This window comes from Octopus bimaculoides, chromosome 10 (assembly GCF_001194135.2).
Source record: "Octopus bimaculoides isolate UCB-OBI-ISO-001 chromosome 10, ASM119413v2, whole genome shotgun sequence".
NCBI classification, from domain to species: domain Eukaryota; kingdom Metazoa; phylum Mollusca; class Cephalopoda; order Octopoda; family Octopodidae; genus Octopus; species Octopus bimaculoides.
This window is the reverse complement of record NC_068990.1, coordinates 92,823,099-92,833,727: the sequence shown is the minus strand read 5'-3', so window position 1 is coordinate 92,833,727 and position 10,629 is coordinate 92,823,099. Positions and strand designations below refer to the sequence as shown.

Genomic DNA, 10,629 nt, shown 5'->3' with positions numbered 1-10,629 from the left:
CCCCCCCCCCCCAGTCTGTCAAACAATGAACAGCCCAGACTTGGTTATCATAATGGATGGGCAATGCTTGACTATTGCAAGTGTATGCCTGGGTTTGTAGCTTGAGTTTGGTAAGCACCAAAGCAGTTACCGAAGTCTGGTGCAGGTTTCTGCCTGGCTGGCCCTTGTCAAACTGTCCCACCCATGCCAGCATGATGATGAATCTGGTGTTTGGGACTTGACACAAAATTTTGGTGGAAGTTTTAATTTAGCTCGTTTTAAAGCAAGAAGTTTTATGTCCTAGAACTAGGGTTGGTCCCAAGAAGGCTGGTATCAGAAGAATTAAAGAAAGCATTGGGATCTCTCGATCTCCTGCTACTTTCGCTATAAATACAAAGTGTTTTGTTTGAAACAGAAATTAATGAAGATTTAGCATCATTTTACTTCTTGTAATTAATCTCTAATATTTTTCTTTCTTTTATTTTAGCACAGCATGTTGTTGCCATTGGTAACAAAACTAACAGACATCGTTGAAAAGAAGATAGTCACAGAGAACTCAATGGATGATTCTTGTATTGTCATCTGCCAAACAGCAATGTATTCGTTGAAGTTACTGTGTCGTCATCTCACATGTGATGCAGCAACCGAACTGAAGAAGGTGACTAGTAATATTTTATTAACATTCCCACTGAAAAGCTGTGTAATTGCCTGAGTCTGAAGGATTGGCCACTTTTGGACAGTTTCCCTAACACTAGGACAAATATCTACTGTAGTGTTTGTATTTTCTTGATGTTATTTTCAGTATGTTTTATTGAGACCTATACTGCATTGTTACTGGTGCAGTAACTGCATTGCAGCTGGTGCGGTAACTGCATTGTTACTGGTGTAGTAACTACATTGCTGCTAGTGCACTAACTGCATTGCTGTTGGTGCAGTAACTGCATTGCTGTTGGTACAGTAATTGCATTGCTGCTGGTGCAGTAGCTGTGTTACTAGAGCACTTGTTGCATTATTGGAAATGTGGCCTCTTTAATGGTGCATTAGCTGCATTATTGGCACACTAGCAACATTGGTGATAAGTAGTTACCTGGTTGAATTGTAGCAGCCTTACTGGTGCTGAAGCAATTTTCTTAGAGACATACTGACTTGCAGTTGCAAATTTTGAAGCAAGACTATAAACAAGTCTTGCATAAATTATTGCCACATGCAGTACGGGTGTCACAGATTGTTGCAGCTGATTAGATCTCCATGCATGTGTCCTCTAACTATATCTCTCTCCGCATCATATCAGTCCATCTGTAAGACATCACAGCTAAATGATCAATCAAGTGAACACCTAGGTTGTGAACCCCTAGTCTTATGACAACTACTTTCTATTCAGTTATCATCTCTGCTACCCTTTTATCGCCCTACACAAGCCCACCCTTGCTACCAGATTGCCACCCTGCCCAAGATTAAGTTTGGTCCTGTGTTACAACAACCACCACCACTTCCTGGTCCCATGTTGCCAACCTACTCAAGAGTGACCCTAGTATCATGTTACCAATCCACCCACTGAAAACGATTCCTGTTAGAGAGTTCACATGTAAATTGAAGTTTCCACTCTAATTTCATTAAACCCTTCTAATAATAATGAATGAAAGATTAAAGAAATTTTGAGGTCCATATTTTTATGTATAGCGCTTTATAATGTTTTCCAAAATCCTTTGTGTTTATACCAGTGAAACCATTTTCTAACTCAGCTGTGCATTATGGTTAAGCATTGTGTGCTCTGGTTGGTCACACATGAGCAGTGAATTCTGATCATCTAATGTATCTTAGTTGTAAATGTAATCACAGCAACAGTTGAACCATTTTCTTTTACTTCTGTCTTGCAGACATTATTAGTCTCAATACAAATATTAAGACAACGTGAAGACAGTCCACAACTGATGGCCTGCTCCTTGCTCTGTATTGGCGAAATCTGTAGCACACCTTTTGAAGACCCCATCGTACTGAAGCAGATTCCAACATTGATGCCTATTATCATGAATTTGTTGGATAAAAGAGATTTTCTCCTCAGGTAACAAATTTTATGAAATGCTTTCCAAATTTTTCTTTCTTTGTATCTGCTTCTCTCTCTCTCTCAGTTGATAATTAATAATACAAAATGTATGCAAATACCGACTGTGTATGTAAAGGACTATTTTCTTAAGACAAACGTTTCTCAGATAACAAGTTGACATTATTGGGTACATATGGAACACAGTTCTACAGGTTGACATAATAGGATGCACAATAGACATAACTCTACTGCTTTATATTATTGGATGTACATTGAACATAGCTCTGCCGGTTGATGTAACGGGGTACATGACAAACACAGCTCTCTCCATGCTTTATATTATTGGGTACACATTTAGCGCATGGTTGCATGTTTATATATATATTTTTTTCTTTTCTTTTTTTTTCCAGAAACACATTGCTGTTACTGAGTACTGTCACTGCTCTACAGCGCCTGCTTCAGTACCATTCTGTATTTCTCTCTCCCTACATTGGAAATATTCTGGATTATGTAAGTCTTCTTTAATACTTGGAATCTCTTGTATTAACAAGAATCTGTGATTGTTGTAAATAAATGTCACTGACCATACAAGCAGTGTTGTTTGTTTCCAATCTTCTGTGAAAATATTTCTAATCACAGGGAATATTATTTTGCATGGAAACAAATAAGGATTGGTACCAGGCCTTAGAAAATCTGCCTCAATGAAAAATGAAACAATGACTGCGTCTTTCTCATTTTATAGAATATACCGGTACTATGAAACGGTGTATCGCATTGCATATTTTAGCCGTAATACCTAGAAAAAACATACAGAGACTCACCAAAGGTATTGTTTGTGTTTTATTACACCAAGGCAAGTAAGACAAGATAGTGCCTTGATAGGTTCTGTTGCCTAAGAGACCTAATTAGCAGTGGGGATGGATGTTCTGCAAATGAAGCTTACAAGTATCTCTACTGCAAAGCAGATTGTAACATATTTGGTTATGAATTATGGTCTCATTATAGTGAGACATGGGCCCTGAATTCAGGAAACCCTGCAAAGACTAGAAAAGAATGAACCAAGCATGCTCCACTGGATGTGCAATGTTAGTGTGTGTGTGTGAACTACGGAGTAGAAATGAGATGAGAGAAAGACTAAGTATTAGGAAAATCCAAATGTGAAAGGGATTAGATTGCCGGAACAGGTGTGTGATGCTTAAGGAGCATGAGATCTGAATAAAGAATTGCTGAGTATCCAAAGTGTATAAAATCTGTGGAAGAATAAAACCCTGAAAGGGTTGATGGGTGCTGTCTTTTGTCCTTTGAGTCACAAAATAAAATAAGAAACTATTCCTTACTAGGGAGTTATTTATTGACCCAGGGGGTGGGGGATAAAAGGCAAAATGTACATTGGTGGGATTTGACCATTTGCCTACCATTCTAAAGAATTCTGTTATTCCCCATTTTTACAACAATAACTGCTTTACCAACTCTATTGCCCTAACAACAACAACCACTCTATAATTTAACCATTCATTATCCTAATAACATTCCCTTTTGTTGAAATAAGCTACCGTTCTCTCTTGATTTCTCCCTCCAGATCTGCTGTTTGTCGTGTGAAGAAGATATTAATATACCAAACTTAGTTCTCAGATTAAAAGGTGTGAGGTGAGTTGTTTTTTTGTTTTTTTTTTCTCCACTATAATAACTGCCCTTATTTCTTTCGTTCTACGCTGATTGAGAATTAATAAGGTCGTGTCAGAGGGTTCTGAATGTCACAGAAGAGATGATGAAAGACCAAGATAATATCATATGGAAGACCAAGTGATAGCAGCATAGAGAAATATTCATCATCATGATGACGATGGTGATGATGGTGATGGTGGTGATGGTGGTTGATTGAAGTCATTTGAGGGTTTCAAAATGCTTACCATGTATTTAAATTGTTTCCTAAACTTGGCATTTAGCCATCCACATCTGTAAACATGTTTACTAACACTGTTGTTGTTGTTTAATTTCAGTGCAGTGATAGCTTCCAAAGTTCCACCACGGATATTGGTCACCGTTATTACTAAACAATATACGAGTTATTTGCTTAAAAATAAGGTGAGAAAATCTATTTTATCCAGAATGCTGTAGATTTCTTTGTCTAATTCAACCTCTCCTCTACAAAATATTTCATTCTTGAATGAGTTATCCTGGCTGTAAAGAAGCCGTTTGCCTCAGAATTTCTCATCCGAAATTAGTTGAGCCTTTTGGTTTGGTTATTCAATCCAAAGAAGAGAAGTTCTTGGAAAATCTACAAACATAACATCTTGTGTTTTTACGCATGTCCAAGAGAGAAATTCTTTCCCCAAGATTAGTTCCACAGCAGCAGGTCTTCTCATGTCCAAGTGCACTCTTACATGTTGAATATGGCATAAAAATTTGCAGATTTTCCAAGAACAGCATCACAAACTCATCATAGTTGACATAAAGAAAACATGAGAGATACAGTTCTGGGAAGGAAAACTTGGGGCAAGTGTTTAGATGGTAGGGGCAACAGTGAAGTAAGAAGTGGAACTAATTATTTGCCAAAACAGTTAAGGTTTCTAACATAGCTACAAGGTCACACATTGGTGAGACTGACGATTGTAGGGAGCCTGGTACTTGTGTGCGATTGCATCAAGATGACTGGCTTCATTGTCTGGATTGATTTGATCCTTATATCACATTCTCTTGCTAGGAAACAAATGAAGATTGGTGACAGGAAGAGCATCCAACCACAGAAAATCTACCTCAATGAATTCTGTGGGACCCATGCAAGCAAGGAAAAGTGGATGTTATGATGTCGAAGATGATGAGTTTATCATGTCTGGGTCACATTTCTTCCTGATATCTTGATTGTCTTTTATTCTGTTCCACATAGCTTTCCAGTTTGTGTGGTTTGTAACCCGAATTGAGCTTAATTACATATTAACCCTTCAGCATTTAGATTACTCTGTCAAATGTAATGCTTCTTTGAATTAATCCTGGATTATCTTGTAGCTTTGAGGTTTCAATGATGTAATTGTTTATTTTTAGAAATGATATTTGTAGGATAAATGTGAAAGACTGAATCAGGCCAGTTTGAACATGAAACGGACACCAAGTTTTGATCAGATATGGCTGGCTTAAATGTTAAAGGGTTAATTTCTATTTTGATCAGATATGGCTGGCTTAAATGTTAAAGGGTTAATTTCTATTTTGAAATGAAATCTAAAGACAATGTGCAAAATAAGAATGTCTCTAAAGAGTCTAAAGATAACTTATAAAAAACCAACACTACTAGATTCAGTATTGTTTGGCAGTTATGGAGATGTCCTTCAGAATAAAATTCTAGTCTATCAGATACCATTCACAGAGAATCTGGCAATTTCTGCTAACAGCTGAATCCCATTATGTTCAATTCAGTGCCACAAATACAACAGCTACATCATGTTATAGACCTAGGGATTGAACTCCTTCTCGGTCACTCAATGCTGGCTTCCTCTTGGTCTCTCTTATTGTTTATTGTATTTTTCAGTCTTATATTTCCTGCTTGATGGCCATTCTTTCTGACCATATCACAAACTCAATGACCAAAGAAGAAGTCAACAACCAATTCCTCCAGTTGGAACAGTTTTTCCTCACATGTCTTGAATTCCGACTTCAGTGTAAGGTGAGTCACTGCTGTCTGCCTTTTTTCTGTGCACATGTGTGTGTGTGTGTGTGTGTACATGTAAATACACACAAACACACATATATATATGGCCGTGTGGTTAAAAAACTTACTTTGCAACCACTTGGACAATTGTTGTAAACTAGTGTCACTGTCATAGAAGCGATGTCATTTGTTTGCAATCTTCCATAGAAATGTGTCTCTGGCCATTAGGAAGTATTACCTTGCTTTGAGCAGGTGATAAAAAAAGCATCCAGCCATAGAAAACTGTCTCAACAAATTCCATTTAACCCATGCATGGAAAATAGACATTAAACCAACAATGACGTGTGTGTATTCTCAGTTCAACAATACTTTCATACATTTTGTTTTTCACTATTTTCATTCTGTTAACTGAATTCTCCATGTTCAATTACAAGTATTTGTCACCTGTTTAATAACAACAGTTTTCTCACCTATTTATTGGCCATTATGTTTTGTAAACATGTTCACTGACTGTCCCTTTGATAAGCTGTTCACTTTATCTTTTCTCTAGGCTAGCAAAGTAGACAATGTGGATATTGATGGAATTGAAGGAGAAATTATTAAAAGCATCATCAGTTTGGTAATGAAATTATCAGAGTCAAAGTTTAAACCATTTTTCCTCAAGGTAAGAACACTTCTAGGAAGTCCCAATTATTCATTTGTAATTATTTCATGTGTCTGTTTGTGTTTAACCCTTTTCATACCATGTTACCTGACACTGTCCCTTGTTCTTCAAGGTAAACTTCCTGCTGTAACCCTTTTGTCACTGTATTGTGTTGAAATACACTTCTTTTACTTCAATTAATTTTGAAAACAAGAATTTAGTAAAATAAATTTGTCCTGAGAAAATTACTATTTGTAAATCTCACAACAAGAGTTATTCAGCATCAGTACTTTTAGAGTCTGATGTCTCCTGGGGCTAAATTACAGTAACATTCGTCCTAAACCAGGACTGCCATGTTATCATCATCATCATCGTCATTTAACTTCCACTTTCCATGCTGGCGTGGGTTGGACGATTTGACTGAAGACTGATGAGCCAGAAGGCTGCACCAGGCTCCAATCTGATCTGGCAAAGCTTTTACAGCTGGATGCCCTTCCTAATGTCAACCACTCCAAGTGTAGTGGGTGCTTCTACATGCCAACGGCACGAGGACCAGTCAGGCGGTTCTGGCAACGACCACGCTCGAATGGTGTTTTTCATGTGCTGGTAAGGCAACACTGGCAAATAATCTTTACACCAACTTTGTCCTTATTAAGTTGTTTGGAACATAAATTAACATGAAATTTTGATGCAAGGTTTTAATTGAGATCACTTTAAACAGGAAGTTTCTATCATAGTCCCAGGGGCTGTCTCAAGTTGATATCAAAAGGCTTAAAAGGGTTTTATTAAAATTCCATGTTACTTTATATTCCAAACACCAATTTAATGATGACAAGATTATTTTACTAAATTCTTCATTGTTTTCAAAATGAATTGAACCGGAGATAGTGTATTACAACAGGAATATGGTAAGATAAGGGTTCCCAATCAGTTCGATTTTGTGACTCGGTGGATATTAAATAAAATATTCCCGGGAGCCCTTTGAATGGAAAGTTAAAAAACAAAACTAAAATATATAAACCTCGGCAGATGTGTGGCTGTGTGCTTAAGAAGCTTGCTTCCCAACACCATGTAGGTTCTGTCCCATTGTGTGACACCTTAGAAAACAACTTTTATCATAGCCCTGGGCTGACCAAAGCCTTGTGTGTGGATTTAATAGGCAGTAATTGAGAGAAGCCTATATATTTGTGTGTGCCCTTGTCTCAACAAGGGTTGCCATCGTCCAAGTAATGTTGTTCATTTTCAATCTTCCATGAAAACATGTCTGGTCTTTGGGGAAATATTACTTTGTTTGGAAACAGGTAGAGCATCCAACCATAGAATATCTGCCTCAGCAAATTTCATTTGACCATTAGGATGCCAGGCAAAACACTTAGTGGTATTTCGTCTACCGTTACGTTCTGAGTTCAAATTCCGCCAAGGTTAACTTTGCCTTTCATCCTTTCGGGGTCGATTAAATAAGTACTAGTTACGCTGTGGGGTCGATGTAGTCAACTTATTCCCTTTGTCTGTCCTCTATGTTTAGCCCCCTGTTGGCAATAAAGAAATAGATATTGTCTTCTTGTTGTAAATTAAGGCAGTCCATCAATATTTCATATTAATTTATGTTCCAATTACCAGCTTAATGAGATCAGGGTTATTTTACAAAATTACTTCATTACTTTCGATATTTATCAGGAAAGACTGTTTATTTCAACAAAAATATGATTAATGATATAGTTATATTCTGAAGAATCCACATACCGGCTGGACACCCTCCTTTATTATGTAACGTGTCTGGGGGTGGTTGCATGTCGGGTTATATAACAGGTACAACATCCTGGGTGAAGAGATAGCACATGCTGGTTGAATCTATATATTCATCTAACCCGTACTAGCGTGGAGAGACAGATGTAAAATGAATGAATGAGCGCATTTCTGGTTTATACTTGTTTGTCGAGTGACTTGACCTGAAACTGTTGAAGCTAAAACAATTAAATTAAGAATGTGACATGATGACCATTTAACCTACACACATACATGGGTGTGTATGTATTTTGTTTTATTTCTTGACAATATTGTTTACTTTAAAGTGTCAAAACATTTTCTCATTGTGCATCTATAAATTGGTCAGACACAATTCAAATGTACGTGTGTTTATAGGTGAACTGTGTCACTAACCAGGTTGCCACAGTACAGCTCTCTGTGTTTTTCTTTTCTTTTTTAAACATTTTATTGACTGAAATACAATTAGCATCAAAGTGATTGTCAGATAACTATGTCTTGCAATCTGAGTTCAGTTGAAAAACTTTGCCGTATTTGTTCCAGCTCTCGGCACTCTGAAGTCAACTTTACTTTATCTCCCTCCAGGGTTTGAGAGCGGTCAGGTTCATTTTTAGTATTCTCGTTTGTGAGAGCAGTCGAGTTTATCTCAGAAATCCTCTCTGGCTAATCATTGCAAGGACGTTGGTGTTGCCTTGGCAGAGGTTTGTGCTCTCTGACTGCTAGTTTCCATTTTACTTCTCCGAGCTCTCAATTTTCCTTGTTCCAGTTAATTCTGTAAGAGCAAACAGTAACCTGTTGTCACAGGGTGTCTTTTCACAGCACTTAACACCCAGGTACCAATCTCAAGACCTTTGCTCTTTTCTGAACATATTCTACCTTCACGTCAAACCTGGTTGTTAGTGCTCCCCCTACAACTACTGGAATGACATTATTATCATTATTATTATTATTATTATGGCTAATACAATGTTATAAACGATAAATTATTTATATGTAAATTATTATATTTTCTAGTTTTTTAACTGGTGTGTGTCCGACAAAACCAATAAATTACGTGTGTTGGTGTTCTATCGATTGGCTGAGAGGTGAGTACACAGGACTTGGCTTATATTTCGCAAAAGATTCACTTCCTGCTTAAATATGAATACAGTAACTATTTGTATTTTGACCAAAGACAAGACAACTCTATTATTATTATATGAAGCTAACATTCTTAGTCCTCAAAAAGATTACGACGTCTAAAATATGCCATCACATCCCACCATTATATGTGTTACCATTTTAGATACAGCACAACCAAACTGCTGATATAATATTTCAGAATAAAAATTCCTTCTTCAGATATCCCTAGGAATTGATCGAGTCACTGCTATATTGTTTGTATTATAGTGCATTGTGTCATTCAAAACGTTTTCTTTAAAAACAATACACAATGCTTCAAGCAAACTACAATACTCCCATATATATATATATATATATATCACCAGTCCTCAGTCAAATCGTCCAACCCATGCCAGCATGGAAAGCGGACGTTAAACGATGATGATGATGATATATAAAACCTTTAACAAAACACAATATATTCCTCCACTGTTTCACTTTCTTTAGCCTTGCTGTCAGTCTTCGAAGTCTCTTCCTCATTTTTGCTGGCCACATTGTCAAACATATGGCTGAAGTATTGGACCAATATAACAAAGACAAAAATCCAGGTTGGTTTTATTTCCTTTCTTCATTTCTGTTCTTTCTAACCATTTCCACGCCAGTTTATTACTGTGAGCAGTGGTTTTTACAGCTGAGTGCTAATGCTTACCTCGGTTCACCATACAATTCTGAAAAAGTAGTTGGTACTAGCTTTGTCATTCAGGCCAACTGGAGCAGTTTCTTTTTGTTTTGTTTTATAAATTCCAAATCAGCCCTAATAGAACAGATCTGCATTAACAATCAAAAAGCTAAATGTTCTCCACGGAGGCATGTTTTATAATTAACTGAAATTAGAAGTTTCCCTTAAAATAACTTGTTAATTTATGTTCCAAACATTGGCTTAATAATGACAAAGTTATTTTATGAAATTCTTCATTATTTTCAAATTTAATCAAAACAAAAGCAGTGCATTTCAGCAGAAATATGGTCAAAAAAGGGTTTAAGGGACTTTTCTTTCTACTGACCACATGCTGGACTAGTGACTACATGGTCTTCAGTTCAAACTTTACTAGTATATAATTCTTGACAAAGTCAGTTTGCGTCAGTTTATTTGGCTGACACATAACATTTTTATTCTGCCAGTGCCCCTGGACTGGCTTGTGTGGGTGGCACATAAAAGACACCATTTCGAGCGTGGCCGTTTTCATGCAGGTGACACGTAAAAGCACCCACTACACTCTGAGTGGTTGGCGTTAGGAAGGGCATCCAGCTGTAGAAACTCTGCCAAATTAGACTGGAGCCTGGTGTTGCCATCCGGTTTCACCAGTCCTCAGTCAAATCGTCCAACCCATGTTAGACGATGATGATGATGAATTGAAAGTAGATCAATTACTCCCTCCCCTGACCTGACGTTAA

General features: G+C 37.2%; 1 protein-coding gene across 1 annotated transcript in view; it reads left to right on the top strand.

Annotated features, from left to right (window-relative positions):
• The window catches only part of LOC106876566 (HEAT repeat-containing protein 1), a 45,960-nt gene that overhangs the window by 32,089 nt on the left and 3,242 nt on the right, over positions 1-10,629 (top strand). Inside the window, exons 33-41 of the mRNA XM_014925162.2 lie at positions 467-637; positions 1,857-2,041; positions 2,434-2,533; positions 3,603-3,670; positions 4,024-4,108; positions 5,547-5,681; positions 6,217-6,330; positions 9,088-9,158; positions 9,682-9,782. Coding sequence (XP_014780648.1) covers positions 467-637; positions 1,857-2,041; positions 2,434-2,533; positions 3,603-3,670; positions 4,024-4,108; positions 5,547-5,681; positions 6,217-6,330; positions 9,088-9,158; positions 9,682-9,782 — 1,030 coding nt within the window. The remainder of the gene's footprint in view (positions 1-466; positions 638-1,856; positions 2,042-2,433; positions 2,534-3,602; positions 3,671-4,023; positions 4,109-5,546; positions 5,682-6,216; positions 6,331-9,087; positions 9,159-9,681; positions 9,783-10,629) is intronic.